The sequence below is a fragment of the Malus domestica genome, chromosome 15 (assembly GCF_042453785.1).
Source record: "Malus domestica chromosome 15, GDT2T_hap1".
Taxonomy (NCBI): domain Eukaryota; kingdom Viridiplantae; phylum Streptophyta; class Magnoliopsida; order Rosales; family Rosaceae; genus Malus; species Malus domestica.
This window is the reverse complement of record NC_091675.1, coordinates 19,406,661-19,431,243: the sequence shown is the minus strand read 5'-3', so window position 1 is coordinate 19,431,243 and position 24,583 is coordinate 19,406,661. Positions and strand designations below refer to the sequence as shown.

The following is a 24,583-nucleotide window of genomic DNA, read 5'->3' as shown; positions in this document are numbered from 1 at the left end:
TGAAACCTAGTGTATGTTCAAACTTAAACCTTCGCTCATAATGCACATGTATAGTAAAGAGAGACAAACATATAGGTGCACTAGTCTCAATTTGCATGCATGCAAATATACACTAAACTTATAAATTGAGCTTTTGTGTGGAGTTATTTGAACCTTAGTGTTGAGAAATCTTTTAAAATATTTCATAAACAATTGAACTACCCTACAAAACAGTCTCTGGCAGTGACCTTATGCGAAAGAGACAATCAAACAAGAAAATCCGAGCTAAGTGCAATCGGATTCAAATATGAATCAAACTTGTGGAAGTAAATTAAGCTAGGATTGGTTCTCTAAATTCGCCTACAGTATACCTAAGTGGCTCCACAACAACTAGAGACATTCTACTTTGGCAACTTTATTACGTAATTTGCTGACTTTTATAAGGAGAATGATTCCCTCTCCTCCTAATCTCTTTCTATTTTCATCCATTTCTATTTGAACGGTTACAATTTAGTCACGTCAACATCTTATATTGATTTTTTTATAGAAATAATAAGACAAAAAATAATATGTGAAACAGTGAAAGGAGGGGAGGGAAGGAGATGAAAATAGGAGGGGAGATAATTCTATTCTTTTTTTATATTTTATGGGGAATGCATGCATGCATGCATCAGAAACAAGGGACCTAGATCCTCTTCGAGGCAAACCCTCAGGATCCTGTTGAGCGACAAATACAAGTCGTTGGATTTCGATTCAACAGCTACAAACATGGGGGTCCCTCTTAAAGTTATAATAATTGTAGCCGTTGAATCAAAATCCAACGGCCCGTGTTTGTCGCTCAGTAGGATCCCGAGGGTTTGCCTCGGAGATGATCCAATTCCAAAAATAAGGATGACCACACAGTCAGTGCATGCAGTCTCATTTGACAACGTGGCTTTTGTAAATACTTAGGTCATCTCCAACCGAATGGTCTAGAGGGTCAAAAATAGCCCGAAAATCGTCTCCAATCGAAGGTTAGGCCAGATGGCTCGTGGGCTCCATGGAATTTGAAAGGGCCAAAGGGCAAGCTAGCCAGCCCTGGATTGGCCATAAATTCTAGCAATCTTGTCGGATATAACCGACATGAATATATTTAATATAAATTTATTCATGTCGATTATATCCGACATGTATGCTTAAACAAAATTTGAATCCAATGGCTAGCTAACACCAGTTACCGTTGGATTCAAATTTTTTCTTCTTTTTTTTTGGTTTTTTGGGCCTTTTTTTAAATTCTTAAAAATTCTAATTTTTTTTTTCTATAAATACCTAAATCATTCATTCACTATTCCTCACAAAATTTAATTTGTAGCCTTAAATTTAATTTGTAGTTTTTAAATTTAAGTTGTAGTTTTTAAATTTAAGTTGTTGTTTTTAAATTCAAGTTGTTGTAGTTTTTAAATTTAAATAATAAATTATGTTTGGCCGTTTGGCCGTTTGGTCCTCGGTTAGAGACGGTTTTTTGTGATAAAGCTAAAACAAGTCATATGGCTCTTTGGACCTGGGTTGGAGATGGAGGCATATATGACCATGTATTGCTTATTAAAATATTAATATTTTAGAGGACCAGAAAATCAAAACTAATCATCTCGTTAACCCTCGATTGGAGATGACCTTAGACCACCAAAAAAGAACTTCTGAGAACCATCTAATCAAAATACGCGGTTGGAAGAAGAAAAGCCAATCTTCTGGAAAAGTATCCAGCTGAATTAAGGCGACTGCTTCGATCTTGGTCTTCGAGGCATGCATGGTTTTTCCCAATGAGGACCATCTCACACCCTTCTAAGCTCCTAGTTAAGGCTAGCTACTTGTTTTTCTCGTTCGACTGTGCTGCGTCATTTGTTATGAATGAATGAATGATTTTTAGCTGTTAATTTAATATTGTAAAGTATTTAATATTGTAACTTGCATAATTGTGAACGATTGCATTTAGAGACGACTTATTATATATCCATTATGATCTTTGACAAAAAGAAAAAAAAGTAAATCATCCATTATAATCTTAAAAGGAAGAGGCATGCATACTACTATTCAAAAATCCTGTGTCATGTCCAATTTTGTAGATTTGCAATGGCAACAGACAACAATAATACATACCTCTAGAAATTAAATCTCACCAAAAAGGAAAGAGATATTGTGATCGTGAAAGATTGAGGAAGTTGGGGTGGCTTTGTCAAGTGTCAATGGCGAGAGTTGTAGATGCTACATGCATGATGACACTAAGAGAGTTCTAGATACTATAATTTTGTATACCTTCGTTTGAAAAAAATTAAGGTTTTACCATAGAACTAATTGAGAATATGAAGAGTAGCCTAATTAATTTATAAGCACATGCAATGTCCTTCTTCCTATCAATGTGGGATCACACGCCTACTCCTGTACGACGAATTTTCAAGCTTAGTGTGTGACAACATAACAGAAAAACATAGAACATGTGTGACCGTTGGGTCTCACAGGTGAGACAACACATCTAAGAGAAGTGAACATATTATTATATATTTTATATATTAATTACGTGCATGCATATATACATGTAATTGTTTTGACGTTGAAGTCGAGAAAGTTTGATGTACTTTGATGAAGCTAGAACTTTCTTTTCTTCTTTGCCTTTCGTTTAAATTGCTTTCGCCACACGACTAAATTATTAAGATCCACTAAGTTCGTGTCTAGCTTTATCATAGCAGTTAATTATTACTATGTACAGAAGTTGATGCAATACATATATTATATTAGTTAATTCCTATATCATTCTCAAAAGAAAGAACAAATGACCTACTCTACATATTGAGAAATGTTAAGAAATCTTTTTTAAAGTGAGATTTTTTATGAATTTTATGTCACCTTACAATTTTACATTAATTTTCGTAGTAACATTATAAAACAAGATAGGATCAAGCGAAGTACATAAAATTTCTCATATATTTCTACCTAGATGGAAAATGTACATAAAATTTTCACTTCGTATATTTTTGAGTGTGTCAAACGACTGAAACGTGAATTATAAAATATAAATATAAATATAAATTGATATTTTTATTTTGGGTAAATCTTAGTTTACTACCTTCAAGTTTCGTGATTTTTAACATTTGGTACATAAAGTTTTTTTGCGTCCCAGAGTCGTACCTAAATTGTTAATTTGGGGACAATCTCATGCATCCGTTAATCTGACTGTTAAGTCTCCCGTTAACTGATAACGTGGAACCAATGTGGACAATGACTGGACGCCACGTGTCATTAAGGGTCCACGTGGAAATTAAAAATTCAAAAAAAAAAAAAATTGGTCGTCTTCTTCCTCCCGCGACCTTCCTTTCATTCCTTATCCCTCAATTCTCTCATCTGCACCAACCCACCCAACCCTCATCTCCTTTCCCCCGCTTCTCCGTCGCTGCGGAAACTGTACTACGGCGTCATTTGCCAGGTTGCCACAGCGTTGAAGACTCGGTACACCTCCTCGGGTTTCTGGGCAACCAGACTCTCTGTCTTTCAGTTCTCCCATTACCTCGTTTCTGACCCTTTCGAGAAGGCCCATTTGCTCCCTTGCATTGCCTTATTCCCTAAAATCTTTCAATTTTCAAAAAAATTGCCACAAACCAAACAATCCCAAAACGAAAAGAAAGAAACCCCTAATTCACCTACAAGAGAAGCTCATCCACCAACGACCCACAACCAGACTCTGTCCCCTGAATCTTTACACCCCAGACCTATCCAACGACGTCGTATCCTCCCGTTCTCGCTCTTCCACTATATGTTGCTGCTCCTCTTCTCGTTTCCGCTGAAGCTACAGCACCCTCTCCTCTAGTGCGTGCAACGTGCTTGACAAAAGTTCCCACTGCTCGATCTCCGCCTGGTACTTAGCTTTGAGTTTGAGAAGAAACTTCCTCCTCTGCTCTCACCGGAGTTTTTAGGGATCATCCTGTAAATTCGCGGCGGACGAGGACGATGGAGCTGGGACCAATGAGTCGGCATCTGGGTCGACTCTACACTGCTTCCTCAGCTGGAAGACCAAGCCGTTGTCGTTGTAGACAAAATTAACACTTTAGGTATAACTCTAGGACGAAAGAAACTTTATGTACAAAATATTAAAAACCACGAAACTTGATGATAGTAAACTGATATTTACCTTTTATTTTCTTTGTAAACGATGGGATAATTTATATTAAGTTCATTTAAATGCGGCATGGATTCGGAAACAAATGTCTGTAGGAACGTACCGATGTCCAATCATAAGTTGTGACCTTTTTCTTTTGGCCAATAGATTTTTTGATTGGAGGCAGATTGTCTGCCCTCCTGTTTGGGTGCCATTTTCATTCCTTTTTATTTGTGTGGTCACGATTAAGTCACGTCAACATTTTATATTCTTATTGCTTTTTGTCTTATTATCTTTATAAAAAATTAAAATAAAATGTTGACGTGACTTAACCGTGACCACACAAATAAAAAGAGATGAGAAGGGCCTCCAAATAAGAGGACAGACAATCAACATCCTTTGTGATCTATAATCCAGCGTTCTAGAATCTATCTATACCGCGTGCTATTAATCAGTTGGAGGGAGAGTCATACATGCATGCATATATTAAGTGTCAAATGCTCTCTCACGATTTCTCAATCTTATTTCTTCCACTTGATTAATTGGTGGTTAAGCTAAACAATGACCAATGATGGTGTCATGATCGTTGAAGAATTTGTGACGCAATTAGTCAATACATTGTATTACAATCAGGTGCAAACCTCAACAAAAAAGAATATATATGCATGTTAACATCAAGGACACTTAATTGTTGGTCATCTTTTAAGGCTAAAATTTGAAGCAAATTTTCGGTGTATTTGACAGATAATTATGTAACGTTATTCTTTCACTCAAATTATAATATATTAATTATTTTTATTAATACACTTAGAAATAAAACATATCATGTGGTTTACCTAAGGAACTAAAGAAATAAAGAACAACGAGTATTTCTAATTGGAACCCACATAAGAGATACGTGGTTAGTTAATATTGTAATCTAATCCATGCGTGTAGTAATTAGGTAAAAGTACAACATAGTTAAATGGCCTACAGATCACTCTGAAATTCTACCGGATCTTTTACGGTCCAAAGTCAAATTTGAAAAGGAATTTACTCAACTTATATTTGTATCAGATATTGTCGCATTGGAAATGCAGTATACTTTTTTGTAGTAAGAATTATTTTTTGTACAGTCCTAAACTTTCTCACAAAGTATGACAAATTACATGCTGCTCTATCTAGCCAACTCCAAACAATGTTATATTGTTATACGTGACTCTGAGAATAAACTCGCAACCTCACAATCCAACAGTCATAGGTAGCGGAAGGGCAGGACACATATATATTGACTAGAGAGGAGAAGAAAAAGGAGGAAGAGCAAGGGGGTTGCCTACCGATCCCAACCAAAAAGGAGTAGGCGGCGAAGAGCAGAGGATTTTGGAGGGGTTCTGTGCGAGAGAGAAAGGGGGTCCTATTGCCAAACTCTTTGTCTCATGGAAAGAGGGTTGATCTCTATGTGTGAGTGCATCAATGCCTATACCCTTCACTTTTCATCCTTATGGGGACTGTGCTATTTTTTAAGTACAAACAATATTTTACATTAATTTACAATAAAGAAGAGATGGACGATTTGAACCGGAGACATAGTAGGGTGAAAATGAAGACTCTAACCATCCATGTCTTGTGTGGACCATGCCATTTTAAAATTTCAACAACCCTTATTTTTTACGTAATGTCTTATAACTTAAGAGATATTTGCTTTGTCTCCACGTCTCTTATTATACGATGATTTTTCCCCTAATGGAAAATAGAAATTTCAAAGAGATAATCACGGTTACAATGTATTATCACTTTCACATTAGATAGACGGTGATGGTTGAGATAACATGTCATTAATTGTTTGAATGCAACCTTATATAATTTGGTTGATGTACTTCTTTTTTTTCTATAAGGAATAAAGAGTGGGAAAACATATGGCAACAGTAGAGTATGAACCATATTTTGTTCAAAATTCGCTTACTTCAGCATCATTTGGCTCCTCTATTGTCTACAAGAATTATTCTTATGTTTTGTAAATGCAATAATAACTCATCTATCAATGTGTCAAATTATGATTTATCTGTTATATCAGAAGCCAATTATCTTCCATTCATATCACCACAAAACAAACCATAAGCAATTTCAAACTTTTTTTTTTGTACTATAGGAGTTTTCTAACATTTGTTTTGGGATATTGTATTGCTAAAATTAAGACCTCGCAGAAAAAGAGCTTAATATCCAACCAACCCCAACCCAATTTGTTCTATAAATAGAAAAACAAATCAAGATTGGTGACTGGTGAAAGCCACACGCCTCTAATTCCAAGGATCCAAAGGCCCACTTTTGCCTTATCATGTCATCAGCGACCCAAAAGTCACCCAACCAACGGTCCAATTTCCAAATCATAACAACAAAAAAATAAAAATAAAAATAAAAATAAACAATCGCAACACAAATTAGGCTCGACCCCACCGAATCATTGCACCTCCACTAAGATCGGATATTCATCGGACCAAGAACACACGACGAAAACATCAACAACAAAAGAACTTCATATAACGTTGTCAAGTCTTTCTCCTCCTTTCATCACTTCACTCTCTCGAATCGTCGGCCCGAATTCGATTTGAATCGAAACCCTGAAAGCTGATCGACCCGGATCGCCGAAAGCTCGGATCTTTATCGCTAAATGGGTACTGTAACTACCCACCAGCTCGATCTTTTAAATTTGTTTTTTCCTGATCGGAGCTTTTTATTTATTTATTTTGCTTTTGATTTTAATTTGATGTATTGGGGGTGGATTCAGCGGCGGCGAATCCGTTTCAGAAGATACTGACGGCGCTCGAGAAGCCGGACGGCGGCGAATTCGGCAAATACTACAGCTTGCCGGCTCTGAACGATCCCAGAATCGGTTTGTTTGTTTCCCTGATTAATTTTGCTGTATTTTCTGTTTGTTTGCCGAGAATGTTTGAACCTTTGTGATTTGTGCTGTGTAAAGTAGTTGGTTTTTTTATTACTGTTTGGAAACAGAGTGTTTCTTTTGTTTATTGTACTTGCAAGTGAAAATTTGTGGTGAAATTTACTTTGGTGTTGGTGTTTTGTGTTGCAGAGAAGCTGCCATTCTCTATTAAGATCCTTCTCGAATCCGCAATTCGTAACTGTGATGAGTTTCAAGTGAAGAGTAATGATGTTGAGAAAATTATTGATTGGGAGAACACTTCTCCCAAGCAGGTTGAGATCCCATTCAAACCTGCTAGAGTCCTGCTTCAGGTAAATCATTGTGTGGATTGTCAGTCTTGAAATTTGAAGTCATTGCTGTTTAGCGTTACGTGGATTATCAATGTGTTGTTCATCTGCTTCTCAGGACTTTACTGGAGTACCAGCTGTCGTTGATCTAGCTTGTATGCGTGATGCCATGAACAATCTGAAGGGGGATTCTAACAAGATTAACCCGTTGGTGAGCTACATATATGCGTGCATTGTTGTTTCACACTGGCATTTCTTGTTTATAATAACTGGACTGTCTTTCAGGTTGCATTACAAACATGCCATTTGATTTTTTTTTCTTTCTTTTTAACTGTTTCAAAGAGTATCTACATTGGCTTCTCATGAATGCAGGTCCCAGTAGATCTTGTCATTGATCACTCGGTTCAAGTAGATATTGCGAGATCAGAAAATGCAGTGCAGGCAAATATGGAACTTGAGTTCCAGCGAAACAAAGAACGGTTTGGTTTTCTGAAATGGGGATCAAATGCTTTCCATAACATGCTCGTTGTTCCTCCTGGATCAGGGATTGTTCATCAGGTAATTCAATCAATTTGGGGAACACAAATTTTAACCTGTAATATATTATTCCAGAATGCTAACCTGAGATGTACAAAATGAAATGCTAATTGCAGGTTAATTTGGAATACCTTGGTCGAGTTGTGTTCAACACAGACGGCTTGCTTTATCCTGATAGTGTTGTTGGGACAGATTCACACACAACTATGATAGACGGATTAGGTGTCGCTGGCTGGGGTGTGGGTGGTATCGAAGCAGAAGCCACTATGCTTGGCCAGGTAAAGAAGTGCATCCATGGATCCTTGCCCGCTTTTTTTGATGAATAACTTGATGTCTTCTTTTGATTATGTTGACCCTAGTATTACAGTACAACTTGAGTTTTATTGCAGCACACTTTCTTATCCAGAAATATACATTTACTCTTTTTTTCTTACATCTCTCTTTTATTTTTATACAGCCCATGAGCATGGTCCTGCCTGGTGTTGTTGGGTTTAAATTATTAGGAAAACTGAGAGACGGTGTGACAGCTACTGACTTGGTTCTGACAGTAACTCAAATGCTGAGGAAGCATGGAGTTGTTGGCAAGTTTGTGGAGTTCTATGGTAAACCCGTATGCTTAATCATATTATCTAGTTGTACTGGTGTTTCGATGATAGATGCTCCGGCTGGTGCTTGGTTTCCATTTCTTCTCACATCAGATATTGACCTTTGCTCTCTTTTGCAGGGGAAGGCATGAGTGAATTGTCACTAGCAGACCGTGCCACTATTGCTAACATGTCTCCTGAGTATGGTGCAACCATGGGCTTCTTCCCTGTGGATCATGTCACCCTGCAATATCTAAAACTTACTGGCAGAAGTGATGACAAGGTAACTTCTTGTTTAAACACCGTTTCATTTTTCTTGTTCATTTGTTTGTATGTTGAGATAAAAGTTACCATGCAGGTCGCTCTGATAGAATCCTATTTACGGGCTAATAAGATGTTTGTTGACTACAATGAGGTAAGATATGTGCACCCACTATTTTTGCTACCTTCCTATTCAAAATCTTCTATAATATGGGTTCTGAACTTCTGAGTGAATATTTTTCTCAACACAGCCCCAGATCGAGAGAGTGTACTCCTCCTATCTTGAGCTAAATCTTAATGAAGTGGAACCATGCATATCAGGTCCAAAGAGGTAGGATTTCTTGGTAAATCAAGCCACCTTGCCCACTTCATTGAATTCAATCTTTTGTGATGACACTGAGAATCATTTGTATTCTAGGCCACATGATCGTGTTGCTTTGAAAGAAATGAAAGTGGATTGGCATGCATGCCTTGACAATAGAGTTGGATTTAAGGTGAGAAAGTGCCATAAATTGACACGAATTTTCATTCAGAACTGCTTGGAAATTGTGGGGGTCGTTTGGATGTTCTGTAATTGATTACTTTATAGTTTAATGTTCACATGAAAAAGCCTTTTCTTGAAGAGCTTATGTTTCTTGCAATGCATTGCAGGGTTTTTCTGTGCCAAAGGAATCTCAAAGTAAAGTTGTAGAATTCAATTTTCAAGGATCCCCAGCACAGCTTAGGCATGGGGATGTTGTTATTGCAGCTATCACCAGTTGCACAAACACCTCAAATCCTAGTGTAATGCTTGGAGCTGCTTTGGTTGCAAAGAAAGCTTGTGATTTAGGATTGGAGGTTGGATGTCTCTAATTATGGCTCATTTCTCATGTTTGTTTAATTCATTTTAGGATAATAGTAAGGGGAAAAAGTTACAAGAGGATTGGTCTATAGGGGTAGAATAAAATGATGTTATGGATAATGAATTTCGTGTCAGATAAAAACTTGCGGCGGGCTATTTAGAATGAGTCCATTTCCAATTTGCCTTCCATGTGATTAACAAAATGTGTGCCTGCATTCTGCAGGTTAAATTGCTGCCCCCGTGTTTCTTAGTCTACTGAATACTTTTGATGTCACATAACTGAAAGATTAGTTTTATTTCTGCATTGTATAACGTTGGGCAACATAGTGAATCTTTTTATTAACTATCTTTGCATTATTTTGGTGCCTTTTATTAGGTCAAGCCATGGATTAAGACAAGTCTTGCTCCCGGTTCTGGGGTTGTAACCAAATACTTGCAAAAGAGGTAATTTTAAGACTATATGCTACAACTTTGGAATAAATGCAACTCTTGTGATGTATTCCTAAGTCATGGATTGTTCTGCAGTGGGTTGCAGAAGTATTTGAATCAGTTAGGGTTTCATATTGTTGGGTATGGATGCACCACTTGCATTGGGAATTCAGGAGATATTGATGATGCAGTAGCGGCTGCAATTACAGAAAATGGTAATATTCTTACAGTTTGTGCATATACAAATGCTACTTTATGGAGTCTTGCACGGTCACTAAGTTATTGATTTTTCTGCGCATATACAGATGTTGTAGCTGCGGCTGTATTATCTGGAAATAGGAATTTTGAGGGTCGTGTGCATCCGTTAACAAGGGCTAATTATCTTGCTTCTCCTCCCCTTGTTGTTGCCTATGCACTTGCTGGAACGGTATGGAACTCAAACTATTACACAGACAGTTGTTACACTCTGTATCATGTTATGTTGTATGCATCTTTATGCTATACATGAGCTGATTTTATGCTCATAACTTTTGAGTTTTGGTGCAATATCTCATTTGATTTCAATTCCGCAGGTAGATATTGATTTCGAAACAGAACCAATTGGGGTGGGAAAAGATGGGAAAAAGATATTTTTCAGGGACATCTGGCCATCCAATGAAGAAGTAGCAACGGTGAGTTATAATTTTTTATTTTTTTATTTTTTGAAAGGAATGATTTTCACAAGAATAGTTTCTACTATTTAAGTCGAGGGATCAAAAATTCATGTTGGTCTTGTCGTACTGTTTTCAGGTTGTGCAATCAAATGTGCTTCCTCATATGTTTATGGCCACCTATGAAGCAATCACCAAAGGAAATCCAATGTGGAATCAGTTATCTGTACCATCTGGCACTCTTTATGCCTGGGACCCAAAATCAACTTATATACATGAACCGCCGTATTTTAAGGATATGACCATGTCTCCCCCGGGCGCTCATGGAGTGAAGAATGCTTACTGTTTGCTCAACTTTGGAGATAGTATTACAACCGATCACATCTCACCAGCTGGTAGCATTCACAAAGACAGCCCAGCAGCCAAATACCTACTGGAACGTGGCGTTGATAGAAGAGACTTTAACTCCTATGGAAGTCGCCGTGGTAATGATGAGGTTATGGCAAGAGGCACTTTTGCAAATATTCGGCTGGTCAATAAGTTTTTGAAAGGAGAAGTTGGTCCCAAAACAATCCACATTCCCACTGGAGAGAAACTGTCCGTGTTTGATGCTGCTATGGTAATGCCCTCCTATCTCAGCTTTTACTAAACGTTATCGAAAAATCATTTTAGTTCCTCGGGAAGGTTTTCCTCCTTATTTGATGTTTAATATTGATGCTTTCATCCCTGGCGTAAATTTGTAATACTGACTCCTTTACTTTTAGAGGTACAAAAGCGAAGGACATGATACAATTATTTTGGCTGGTGCCGAGTATGGAAGTGGAAGTTCTCGTGATTGGGCTGCAAAGGGTCCCATGCTACTGGTAATACCCTTTAGCAGTATCTTACTTACTCCATTCGATTCCAGTATATGTTTGTCGTACTTCTAATGAAGTCTGTGTTGCATCATAATAATTTTCAGGGTGTGAAGGCGGTCATAGCAAAGAGCTTTGAGCGCATTCACCGTAGTAATCTTGTTGGCATGGGCATCATTCCACTATGTTTCAAGACTGGGGAGGATGCCGACTCTCTTGGTTTAACTGGGGAGGAACGCTACACCATCGATCTTCCAAGCAGTGTTAGTGAAATTAGACCCGGTCAGGATATCACAGTGGTGACAGATAACGGCAAGTCCTTCATATGTACGCTACGTTTCGATACAGAGGTAACATGCTGCATCATCTTTTACTTCTTTCTATCTTCATTGCCTGTCAAGTTCGTGTTGCTTCAGAGTTCCCTTGTTTCGTCTTTCGTGCAGGTCGAGCTGGCCTATTTCGACCACGGGGGCATTTTGCAATACGTCATCAGGAATCTGATCAAAAGTTAGATCAACAACCGTAAGGTGTTGATCAACATTCTACCAAAACTATCCTCTCAAGTTGAAATAATTGACCCGGTTCGGCAACAAGAGGACAATGTTTCAATCCCAGCGCTGACCCCAGCAACATTATAAATAAAGGAATGTTGGTAGGAATATTCATAATTTTCCAGTTTTTAACTTTGTGAAATTTGGTTTTTATTGGACGTGTGGAGTGCATTCAATACGACCTTGCTTTCAATTTTGCAGCTCATGCTCATAAATTTTCAATTTTCTAATTTATAGTCTCTAGCACTTGTACTAGGGCCAAGATTCTTCAATTTCGACACAATTGTGCTGCGTGTGGAAATCAGTCGTTGATCGTAGGGTTGTGTAAAACTCTTGTCAAGTCGTATTAAGGAATTAACCACAATCGTATTAGGTCATGTTTGATACGGAGGACTAGATTATTAGACCGCTAAACGACTAGATTTCACGTGCAATCAAGAAAGAATATGGATGTTTTTTTCTAGTAGAATAATTAGGGGGGAATTCGGCTAAGTTACACAATAAGCAACCTAATTTGGTAACGAATTTGACATCAGAAAGAATTTGGTAACGAATTCGCCATCATAAAGAATATGGATGTTAAGAAAGAGATACATGAATCAATGAACATATGATTCATTAGTAGAACAAGAACTTGAACATTGTCCGTTTCTTCTTACCACATCTTTCTCTTCCTCGCTGCCTTGTTCATGATGCGCCATCTCCAGGTTGTGGGTGGACAAAATATGTTCAAACCTGGAAAATCAGTTATCTGCGAGACACGGCCTGAATCCAAGCTGTACACTGCAATTTCTCCGGACATGTTTTCCAACTCATTGCACTTGTAACTCGCCTCTTTGAAATAAATACATCTCCCCTCGACTCCCGGGAAATCTCGAGCAGAAAGGGAGTAGCAGCCGTCATCTCCGAGGACCAATATTCGATCATCCAAAGCCTGAGCCTCAAGCTTAGCCCATTGCTTCTTGTGAGCGTCCAGCTTAAAAATCTCGAATGTAAAGTCCAACGGCTTGCCATACAAATACATATCGACTAAAAGCAGCTCTCCCAACGACTCCACCAACTTCTTCTTCCTCTTGTCGTCATGGCAAGAGCTAGTCGCCAATGGAGATGCAATCAGTTCAGTATTCAGACAAGAATCAACCCCTACAGATCTCCCGTCACGACACACAGCACAAAACCTTCCTTTGTAAAAAATAACATCTTGAAAACCAGGGTATAAGTCGTCCAACTTCAAAGGGAAGTTGATGCACTCTACGACATCACCACCTAGCTCTCCGTAATATAACGTTCCGAATGGATCAATCGCCATGACAGCAGGGAAATCGAGATTCAAGGATGCGGCCACCTTCAAATGATCATCAGGCATCTCATGATCGTATACTAGACTATACATTTTGGCCACTTCAAAAACCCTAAATTCCATTAAGTTGAACACCTTTGGCAAGGACTTGGGCTGCCCTCCAAATAAGCGGGAGAGCGGATGCAACATGCGATGAGTTGGTTGTTCACTCAACTGATCAGTACCTACTTCTTTGACATTAATCAACCAACCTCTTTTCCGGGGATCATCATCCGCGGGAGGTGCGATATGATAGACTGCGCTCTCGACGAGGGTAAAGCCTACGCAATAACTATCTATGCCATCCTCTCCGACTGCAAACCACACTTCTGAGGGTAACTGGAGCAGGTTCTTGAAGGGAGGAATAGAGGACCGCCATGACTTACAGACCGCACGGAATCTAGAAACATCGGTTTTAGTGTTGAGGCGGTTTCCAATGTTCGCTAACAGTTCGTGTGGGATATTATCTGCACCACTCGCCATGTCAAGTCTGTCTATCTTGTACGTCGTGGTGTTTTCAGAGGAACAGGGTACTTGGAGTCTAGGGTTTTTGCTCATCGTGGTGAAAGCTCTACTTTTATACGATTATATCCTCCAGTCCTAATGAGAATCGGTAAACATTTCAATTAAATATCCTAAAATTAATTGATATTCCTAACTTTTAGGATTTTTTTTAATAAACAGTAGCATTATTGAGTTAAATTATTAGTCGTTAAATCAAGTTCACTCGTTTTAGAGATCAACAGCAGTAAAATTGTCCTTACAAATAGTAATTGCTTTTATACAAATCTGTCCATTTGAGAAGAGAAAGGATAAACCTCGTTAAGTTTGTTCTTTAAAAATAAAAACTCCTTATGTAACTCTGATAATTTAATTTTAACGGTTAATTTCTAATTTTCTTTTAAAATTAGATGCACTAAATTATGCCACCTAGCACCTTTGATAATTTTTAATTATTTTAACGGCGAGAAAGCAAGCTTTGGTGGGCAGCACGTGGTGGACCCTTATGTTTTCGTTGAGATCGGCGACCCAAGCCGCAATCCCAGGCAACAATTGCAGGGGCAACCGAAAGGAAGTCGAACCTAAAACCTCTCTAGTAAATCACGTCGCTTTCTTCTTAGTAATAGGTGAAATGATAGGGCAACTAACCCCAGTCATATTAGAGATTAATTTCAATAAAAAAGATGCAATTGGCTCCACAGCAGGAAATCCCTAAGAAATAAACAAATGATTAGTACATGTAATGCTTTCGATCTTCCGCGAATATCTCTTACAGTTTCTTTTCATCAACTCAACGTTCAAAAGCTTCTGACAGTAAGAACTTGCATTAAAAAAGAAACGAAATCGAACTTATTTCATTGAGGGGTTCTGATAACAAGAATATAGAAGCTCTGCAAACAAAAATTGAATTAGTAGTAGAGATAGACGGTGGTACATCAAAATCTAAGGCATGCAGGCACCGATCCGTATACTAAGTTACAAATGAGACTTGAAGCACAAGTACAAAGGCTCTGGCTTGAGATATTGACAAGTACCACACCGACAAAAGAACTTGTACCTGCCAATCATTGAGAAAATAATACATATAATTTACGGGTAGAAATAGCGTATATCAGCATAACCCGAACCAAGACATATACAAGAACAAGAGCATAGAGCAAGTCAATGGCATATTTTGGGAAATTGAGAAACGGAATTTTGTAGCTTCACAGAATGTAGCAACCATAAGTACTGTTAGTTATCTATTTTGGGTCAAGATAGTAACCTTTTGTATAATAGTTCAAATATTGTACTCGTTGACACGGATCCATTTAGTAGATGACCACTTATTCCCCTTAATCACAGGGCATCCGCCTGAAATAAACACCGGAGTAAGTTAACTCATTCTTGATAAAGGTTAGCACACTTGGGAATAAGTAATAAAAGTTACGAAATTGTGATGCAAAAATAATTTTTTCTTATATCTACATTTTGAATAGGCACAAAATTGACAAGGAAAGCGAAGATAAACAAATGTCATACTCCATGGTGGACATTTTGGAATCAGTGAAACCTGAATTGATGCTTTGCAAAGCTAATTATAAGTGAGCTACTAACCATGTAAACTTGAAGGATCTAGACTTGCATCAGGCCTCATGCTCCAGAAAAGCAATGCATCACCCATCTTGGGTTTAACCGACAGTCCCTTTTTACCGCATTCAGATAGCTCATTCCACCAAGGCACAGAACTAATATTCCCTTTGGCAGCAGGGAACACAGTCTCACCCCCTTCTTCAACATCTGAGCTGCACCACATGGGAGGAGAAAACATTTGCGAACATATAAGTGGGTCAATGATCAGAAATATGAGTATTTTAGGCAGCAATGCTAGGAAACTTACAGGTACATAAGAACCGTGCCTATACGTTGGCCTCCGTTCTTAGTGTTAAAATCATCTTGAAAATAGTCATAGTGAGGTTCGTACTTCTGTCCAACTTCATAGTGGAGAACCTGAAGTCCCTCCCCGTGTTCTGTATTTGGTTTAAAAATAGCTTGTCAATTGTACGAAACACACATAGCTACACCATTAATAGATGAATACCCTAAAGATTGTAGCCCACATAAAGGTAGTACCTTCAACTTTGAAGGCAAAAAAAAAAAAAATTCATTAAAAAGCACAAGAAAATAAATAAATAAGAGAGCAGACATGAGCTCAACAGCATACCTACAGGTAAAAAGGTGAAATTAGCAATTTTTTTCTCAATGTTCCTGATAATTTTATCGCGGCCTCTTGCCAAAAATGTTCCCGAGCTTGTACGAACCCTGCATAAAACAAGTAAAACAATTGTACCGCCATGAGGGGATTAAGTAAGGGAATGAAAACAAAGACAACAGGTTTTCCCATCCACGTCATTCAACCAAAATCACACCAAAGAATGAAGTGAGAAACGAATACCTGCTATCTTTGCTCTTTCCGGTTTCACTATCAACTACAGTTGACTTGTGCATAGTCGGCTTGGCAAGATCGATTAGATAGTCACATTCCTCCTTGGTCTGCCAACATTAGCCAACGAGGGTTAGAATTTCCCCGGCTTTAGATTACATCAAATCCCGGCACTTACGAAGCATTAATTCCTTCCAAAACTAAATGCAATGTAATTACCAATTACAAATGCAAGATACATTTTTTTTGGAAGTCTGCAAGATACATTGGCACAATCTATAATGCAAGATACATTGGCACAATTATAACAAATCCAGCATTCCAATGGATTGTTCAATTCGGTAACTTCAAAGGTAATAAAAGAAAATTCAATCCAAAATTTTCCGAAAAATCATAAATTTTCAGCTCAGCTCACCAAGAAATTGTGATACACGAAAGCTCTCGGCTCCCACGAGATGACTTCGACCCACTGCTCCCCTGCCCCATCTTCCACATTCCTAACAAAACCCACAAAATTCAATTTAATTACCGAATTGCCAACCAAATCAATCAAAGCAAAGAATGCAAACCGACTCATCGCGCACCCCTCAACGCTGTGCCGTACGATCGAGCTGAGATCGTTGGCCTTGGAGGAGCTGCCGGAGGAGCCGCTGGGAACGGAGAGGATGCCGAGGGCGAGGAGAATGAGGATGGCGAAGGTGAACATGACGAGCAAGGTCAGGACCAGCGTTGTGGACGGCGACGACGTTTTGCGGCCCGGGAGGCGCGCGTGCCGTGGCCTGAAAGCCATAGTTGCTTCTGGGCGAAGGAATTGAGAAAAAACCCTAGGGGTTTGAGATCGATTGGTTCGATTTGGGAATTGGAACAGCAAGATCTGGAGCTCCGTGAGGAAAGATTCGATTAAATCATCGAAAAGTCTACAATTTCTAATATTTTCAAAAGTCTGAGGATGGGGGCCTAGTTACAGTGGCACTATAGCCAAGAAAACTCCCAACTCACTCAAGTTCGATTCTCCCCACCCTCAAATTTAACTAATGACAAAAAAAATATATATATATATATTTTTTCAAAAGTCTTCTGCTTTGGGAAATATGGAATTTGAGATCAGCAGTGTCAGTCTGTTACTGCTATTTAATTCTTTTTTTCTTTTTTGGTAACTTAATATTCTAAAAAAGAGAAATTTTAGTTATATAAATTTCCATTTAGGCCTCAACATATGGTGTTACATGTCTATCAAAAAAAAATAATAATAATTTGATAGTGTTGGGTAAAGATTAATTGTGTTAGGTGTTCTATATCAAATGGTCTCTAACATTTTAATGGCAATAGATAATTTGATATGTTAGGATCATGGAAGAAAATGCCGATAATATCGGCGAAATATCGCCGATATTATCGGTTTTTCGCGCAATGGATATTTAAATAGGTATCTGAATGGTTTTCGTCAAAATATCGCGATATTATCGATAATATCATGATATTTTGGAAATATCGCGATATTTTTTTGAATGGTGCAATCGGACTCCGAGCCGAACGTCGGAGAAGAACACCGGAGATGGTGTGCCTATTCCCGAGCCGATTTCGTCCCAAAAACCTTGCAAAAACACGATTTTTAACTTCAATTTCACATATAAACTTCAAATTTCACGCATGCAAGAGGTAATAAATGATTCAACATATGTGATGTCGGTTTAGGGTTTAGGGTTTCAATGGAATCTCACCTGAAAACTTGTTTTCTTCGAGTCGAAGACGAACCAGATGACTGAGCCAACTCCTTGCTCAGCGGCACACCGCCACAGACGACTGAGCCAACTCCAACTTCGCCAGAGCCACGATCAACGGCGGCGACACCCAGAAAGCTGGTTTCTGAAAAGGAAGAGGGATTCGAGATTGTCGAACTGAGGAGCAGAAGGCCGTGGTGTGTGTGTAAGGGAAGGGAGAAGAAAGATCGAGAGATCTCTGTGTGTGTGTGTGTGCGTGGGAGAAGGGAGAAGAGAGATCGGAGAAGGGAGAAGAGAGATCAAGAGATCTGTGTGTGTGTGTGTGTGTGTGTGTGTGTGTGTGTGTGTGTGTGTGTGTGGGAGAAGGGAGAAGAGAGATCGGAGAAGGGAGAAGAGAGATCGAGAGATCTGTGTGTGTGTGTGTGTGGGGGGGAGAAGGGAGAAGAGAGATCGAGAAGGATCGAGAGAGAGAGAGACTGAGGTCGTGTCTGCGTGTGTGATGTTTGTGTGTGTGTGTTGTGTGCGTGTGTGGTTGCGTGCGTTGTGTGTGTGTGTGTGGGTTCCTCCTGTCAAGAGGACACATGACTCACTCAGTATTCCCGACAATGTATCAAGTGTAAAATATTGTACTAATTCATTATATATAAATGATTATGGTGTGTTTAGACTTCTTTCATTAATTACTACATATTTTCTACACTCACAATGTTTGTCAGCTCGCTATATAATCAACTTGATAATGTTAAATCCATCATGCAATGTATTTCCTTCCAATTTTTTGTGATAAACTAATAGATAATTGACTAAATAAACATCCTGCAAAGTTTCAATAAAAATTTCCAAGTTTTTCTTACAATTTCCGTGGTTTCCATGTAATTTTTATCGATATCGATATTATCCCGATATTTCCATCGATATTTCCGTGTTTTCGGACTACCGATATTTCCAATATTACCGATATTTTCTTCCTTGGTTAGGATTCATTGAACAATCGTTAAAAGTTATTAGTACTGACATAAATTATATGAAAATTGACACACTCCGATCTAAATCAGGGCGTGCTAGCCGTCACGTGAGAGTAACGTAACCATGTGCACAGTGCAGAAGCAAAAATGATATAAGGAAATGCTAATAAATAAAAATCAAATCAACTAGAGCACTAATTAAGTTAAGGTGCAAGTGCGAGATTTAGCTGTGAAATACACAATTGGAGCATAAATAACCTAAGTGCAGTCCGACTGGACAAGTACTAATTATACTACATCCAAAGGTGATCCTACATTTATGATATTCTGTCAGAACCACCGTCGAAATCCCCGTGCGCCACAAGTCAGAACCACCTAAAGTGGTCTGTACAACAAGCCTGTGCACCTAACTTGGATCCAAGGTGAGCATATGGTGCGGAAAGTGAACATCACGTGAAGGACTGTGCCCTAACTCTGGGCGGGAGCATCGAGGTGCAGGTTTATGAGCTCTTAATGCATCACATCATATTTCGCATAACTGAAGTAATCTCATATCTTTAATTTATGAACTTACCTGACACTTACCTGTGAGTCCGCAGCACCAATCATAAATATATGCAACTATTAATGCGTAAATAAAATAGGCAGATACTTGGCATGGCATTTCAAAACGTATAATCATTCAAATTCATTTTCTGGAAAAATCTCAAGTATATAAGTATATACGGAAAACCAAAAGCCCACTCACTGGTATGTCAAATGGTCGTAGCCCCTGAGCCTCGATTGATGGCGCTCGTCCTTCGGATAGGTCTCACCTATATGCGAAATAACTAAATAAATGTTATTTAAAGCATATATACAAAACTAGGAAATAACTTCGTATACATTGCTCAAATGGGGTATTTGAATATATCATCATGACCTACTCAACCTCAGGAACATCCCCATATTTTTAGAAAAAATTTCCAACCACCCACGTGCCGGCCAAGGCACGGCCAAACGCACCCCCACACGCTGCTAAACCCTAACTGAACCTTAATTGCCGTTTGGAATATTCCGTTAAAACCTTAACATAATTTAACGGTGTTACCCGACGTCGTTAGAATATTCCGTCAAACTTGACGGAATATTCCCCTTCGTCTTCCTTGGTTCGCCGGCGCCACTGTGATCGCCGATTTTTGGAAAAATATTGAAACCTTCGTATCTTCTTCATTTCTTAACCAAAATTCATGAAATTTGTCTCAAAATGAAGCTTATAACGAGTAGAATGAAACCTTACTAATTTTAAGCCCTAAAATCCACAAAATCTCGCCGGACAAACCTCGATAATCTGGTCAAAACTTGAAACTCGCGAACTGGGACTTCCCGACGTTCAAAACACTCCAACTTTCTTCCCCGAGCTTCGTGAAGACATCCTAAAGCTTTCTAGAACCTTAAAATTCACTGAAAGGTCCACATTTACGACTGCATGAACAGTGCTCACGATCGGGGTTCTCTGGTTTTCGGGTTTTACGAGCTCTCACGTCGAACTAAGGGTATGAATGAGCTCCTAAGCTCATAAGGAGCACAAAGACCACCTTCACAGCCTTGATCCGCGCTTGCAAATGTTGGTTTGAAGTTTGTTCGTACAATTGTACGGAAATGGAAAGAAGTCCGAGAGAAGGAGGAGAGAGAGAGAGTCAACGTGTGTGTGTGGGTGTATGTGTGGTCCAAATTGGTCCCCAACCAAAAACAAGAAAATAACTTAAGTTCCAAACACTTAGGAATAAAAGAAATAGGTCCAAATCCTAAGCTTAGGCCCCACAACCCCACAAAACGTTCGAGGATACTTTAGTCCTTTCATGCCATAAAAAAAATTCAGGACAGACTGTAGGTCGATCAATTTGTAACATTGGAAAGCTGATTTATTTTACTTGTATTAGAAACGTTGATTTGTTTTAGTGTGAACAAATGATGATAGGATAACTAATACTGTAACCTATTATAAATTGATTTTTATTGAATGCTATCATCCAAGTTGACCCTATATAATATGACATAGGGTTGGTAAGAGTAATTTATGTGACGTAATGCAATAAATTGGGTTGGCAGGAGTGATTAATATTAACTAGTATATGCCCGAATTTTTTGTGTGTGTAAAATTTTTTATTTTTGTTTCTAAAATTGAATGAGAGATGAAGATCGTGAGAGAGAACTTGGGAGTGAGAAGAGCATGAGAGAGATTTTATTTTATTTTATTTAAATTAGAGATGTTAAACTCACATGTAGGTGAGGTTTAAACAAAAAACAACAAAATTTTATTTCGTAAAATTATGTTTCTGTCCTTAATTTTTGTTGTTGTAATAGAAGACTAAATAATCTTTTCACTCTCTTTTGGTTGACAAAGAGAATTATATTAATATCTAAGATACCGTTTGGTACGTGGGACGGGACGACACGAAGTGAGACGAGGCGTTTCGTCCCATGTTCAGTGCGCCTAAAACGGGCCACGGGACGAATTTTTGGTGAATTTTCGTTCCGCCTCACCTCGTGGAACGACTCGTTCCACATCCATGGAACACAAAATTATAACCTCTCCATCTCCTTTTTCTTCCTCTTTGTTTCCATCCGAATGCATCTTTGCTCCCTCTCCGTTTCGTCCGTCATATCCCGACCCGTCCCGTCTGCATACCAAACGATACATAAACTACCTATTATCTAAACTCTCTTTGTCAAATAAAGAAGAGTGAAAAGACTATTTAGCCTTTTATCACAAAAAAAGAGAGCAATAATGTCATTTCACATGTCCAAAGTTTATTGTTTTTTATCCTCCCACCCAAGTTCTCTCTCTCCCTCTCCTTCCCATTTTAAAAAACATATATAACAAGTGAGAAAAACTAACGAAAAATCCAAAAAAACTTTAATTTTAATGAAAAATGACAAATAAAGGTGTAGTGAATAGTACCAGAGAAAGGTAAAAATGTGATTTTTTGTTAAAAGTGAACAATACCGGAAGTGTTTCGTTAAAACTCCCTAAAAAGTGTGTAAGCATATGCTATCTAAAGTACATATTAATAGAATCATATTTGTCAACCAAAACTCTAGAAAATTACTATTCTAACTGTCACAGCCCGTCCCGAAATAAATTATCGATGACGTGAATTGACTATTTTACCCTTGGATGTGAGCATTGTGGTGTATTATGCATGTAAATAGTGGTCCAAACTTGCATTTTTCCCTAATTTTGGGGAACAAATTGGAAATTAGTTTTTGTGGTTTTGGTTGGTGACCCACGTGGACTACTCACACACACACAAACCCTTCCTCTCTTTTCTCTCCCGTGCTCGCTTTTCCTCGGACTCTGTAATATCCCAAAAAATTTAAGTGGGGATTAAGAGTGAATCACTTGTGGTCTTTGTTAGCAAAAATTGATTTGCCTTATTTGAGGTTAGATCAATTGGCCTTTGGCCATTAAAAGTTCTAAAAAATAAAATAAAAAAAATAAATAAGAGGGTAAAGTTGACGTTTGGGATATAAAAAAAAGAGGATGAGTTCTAGAAATCCCCATTTAGCTGTTTTCCCTTCCTGCTTTCCCTCCAGCCGAAAGTAATGAAGGGGGTTTACCCCTTTTAGCTTTTCACTTGTCAAAAAGAAAATCTAAGGAAGAAGGAGTTTAGTTTTCTTTGCTTGTGAAGATTAGAACAAGTGAGTTATGTGAAGCATGATTTGAATTGAGATATTTACATATATATTTATACATATGTTTATATTCTATTTCTGGGAAGATTATACACGTTTTACGGCGAGATGTTATAACTTTTGAGAAATGAAATGGTTTTGTAAAACATTTGTTTTTGCCCACTCACATTTTCTGTTTTGCACCCCTCCAGGTTTTTGGTAAGCTTGTTGTTGGTGGCGTACGAGGATTTCGGCAGTTCTGACATATTAAAATAATTGTAGGACATCTTATGATACTGTATAATTAGTACTTGTCCTACTGAACTGCACCTAGACTTTCTATGCTCTGATTAGGAGTATTTACTTCTGTATCTCACTCCTAACACTTCCGGTTTATTAGTGCACTTTAGTAGCTTTTTATTTTTATTTATTCGTATATTTCTTATCCTTACTGCTTCCGCACTGTGCACATGACTACGTTACCCTCACGTGACTGCTAGCATGCCTCGATCTCGGTCGGGATGTGTCACTAACCCACTCACCAAAACTAAAAAAAATTAAAAAAAAAACATGGGCAATATGGTAATTACATGTAACACCAATTGTTTATTTTTTTTACACAAACCTCACAGTTAGGTAAACATAACAAACTCTATTTAAAAATTAAAAATTTAATAAAAATATTGAGAAGGATTTTTTCTACACTTTTCTCACTTTGATATTATCGTTTGTTCAACCAAAAAAAAAGTTCTCACGCCCAATTTTATTTTCTTTATTTTCAAGGTTTTTTTTTTTTTTAAACGTTTCTCACTTCGATATTATCGTTTGTTCAACAAAAATTTCACAAGCCCAATTTTATTTTCTTTATTTTCAATGTATTTTTTTTTAAAGTGATATAAATATTTTTGTAACAAATAAAGGGCTCGGTTTTATCACCACAGGATATCCAAATTCAAGCACATACTTGGTTGATGGAATTTAAGAAGTGGAATGCGGTGCAACCGAAGACTAAGCTTGCCGAGGTACAGAAATGGAGGAAGCCGGAGTAAGGGTGGATTAAGTGCAATTTTGATGGGGCATGGGATGAGCAGAACAAAAGGGGAGGAGTAGGAATAATTATCAGAGATGCGACTAGGGAATTTATTGCTGCCATGGCGTTAAAACTGGAGGGGATTGCTTCGACTTTAATGGCTGAAATTGCAGCGGCTCGTGAGGTTGCACTACTTTTTCAGCGATGGAATAGTCAGAAAGTGATATTGGAGGGTGATGCTTTGATGATGCTTTGATGGTGATTGTTGTTGTTCAGAATAACTTGGATGTTAATGATGGACCTTTTGGCCATATATTAACTGATATACAGAGGCTGTTACAACCTGTTCAGCAGTGGAAGGCCAATTTTGTGCGACGTGATGCCAATGCAGTGGCTCACAGGTTAGCTCGGAGTGGTCTCACTTTGGCACTGCCAGTTTCTTGGTTTGAGGAACCTCCGATGTAATTTCTGATCTTATTTTGGAGGGTGGTTTCAATTCTAAATTTAGTTTGCTGCGGAACACTCTTTCTCCCTTCATTCGGGTTGTTCCCCGGGAAAATTTTTATTGGGGCCCATTGTTAGCATCATTTCCCTTTGATTGTACGTTGTTCCCTTATGAAATGAATATCGTACTTGATTTAAAATAAATAAATAAAAGTGACATAAATATTTTTGTAACAAATAATACTCAAATTAAATTCACACCTATAATGTGTGGGCATACGACTAAAGTGCAATTCACCGGCAAACGGCATACGAAGCAATTAGAAATTTAGAATGACAAAAAGAGAGACCAGACCACAAAAGTTAAGGTCAATAACGTTGCTATAAATTTTGATTGCACACACACACGGTCGTAAATTTCCTTGGTTTTTGGTGGTTAGGCCGTCATGCATATACAACGGTCACCTCTGGTCTCATAGCTGTCGCGA

The 24,583-nt window shown here is 38.2% G+C and overlaps 3 protein-coding genes across 3 annotated transcripts; 1 reads left to right on the top strand and 2 right to left on the bottom strand.

Moving 5' to 3' along the window:
* Nucleotides 1–6,508: 6,508 nt before the first annotated feature.
* Nucleotides 6,509–12,216, top strand: LOC103401041 (aconitate hydratase 1). The gene is made up of 20 exons (XM_008339745.4): nucleotides 6,509–6,756; nucleotides 6,870–6,974; nucleotides 7,173–7,333; nucleotides 7,428–7,520; nucleotides 7,682–7,867; nucleotides 7,963–8,124; nucleotides 8,304–8,448; nucleotides 8,571–8,713; nucleotides 8,789–8,845; nucleotides 8,943–9,022; nucleotides 9,110–9,185; nucleotides 9,343–9,528; nucleotides 9,909–9,976; nucleotides 10,058–10,176; nucleotides 10,267–10,388; nucleotides 10,534–10,632; nucleotides 10,751–11,230; nucleotides 11,376–11,474; nucleotides 11,573–11,815; nucleotides 11,909–12,216. Exons 1-20 carry the CDS (start codon nucleotides 6,753–6,755, stop codon nucleotides 11,975–11,977), a joined length of 2,697 nt encoding a protein of 898 aa, XP_008337967.3. The 5' UTR covers nucleotides 6,509–6,752; the 3' UTR covers nucleotides 11,978–12,216.
* Nucleotides 12,217–12,555: 339 nt separating this feature from the next.
* On the bottom strand, nucleotides 12,556–14,000 carry LOC103401079 (F-box protein SKIP23-like). Its single transcript, XM_008339787.3, has one exon. It carries the CDS (start codon nucleotides 13,911–13,913, stop codon nucleotides 12,672–12,674), a length of 1,242 nt encoding a protein of 413 aa, XP_008338009.3. The 5' UTR covers nucleotides 13,914–14,000; the 3' UTR covers nucleotides 12,556–12,671.
* Nucleotides 14,001–14,682: 682 nt separating this feature from the next.
* LOC103401040 (probable prolyl 4-hydroxylase 10) lies at nucleotides 14,683–17,466 on the bottom strand. The gene is made up of 8 exons (XM_008339743.4): nucleotides 16,863–17,466; nucleotides 16,694–16,775; nucleotides 16,291–16,388; nucleotides 16,060–16,157; nucleotides 15,736–15,865; nucleotides 15,453–15,640; nucleotides 15,121–15,209; nucleotides 14,683–14,913 (listed from the first exon to the last, which is right to left on the bottom strand). The coding sequence occupies exons 1-7, from the start codon at nucleotides 17,066–17,068 to the stop codon at nucleotides 15,136–15,138; spliced, it is 876 nt and encodes a 291-aa protein (XP_008337965.1). The 5' UTR covers nucleotides 17,069–17,466; the 3' UTR covers nucleotides 14,683–14,913; nucleotides 15,121–15,135.
* Nucleotides 17,467–24,583: the final 7,117 nt, after the last annotated feature.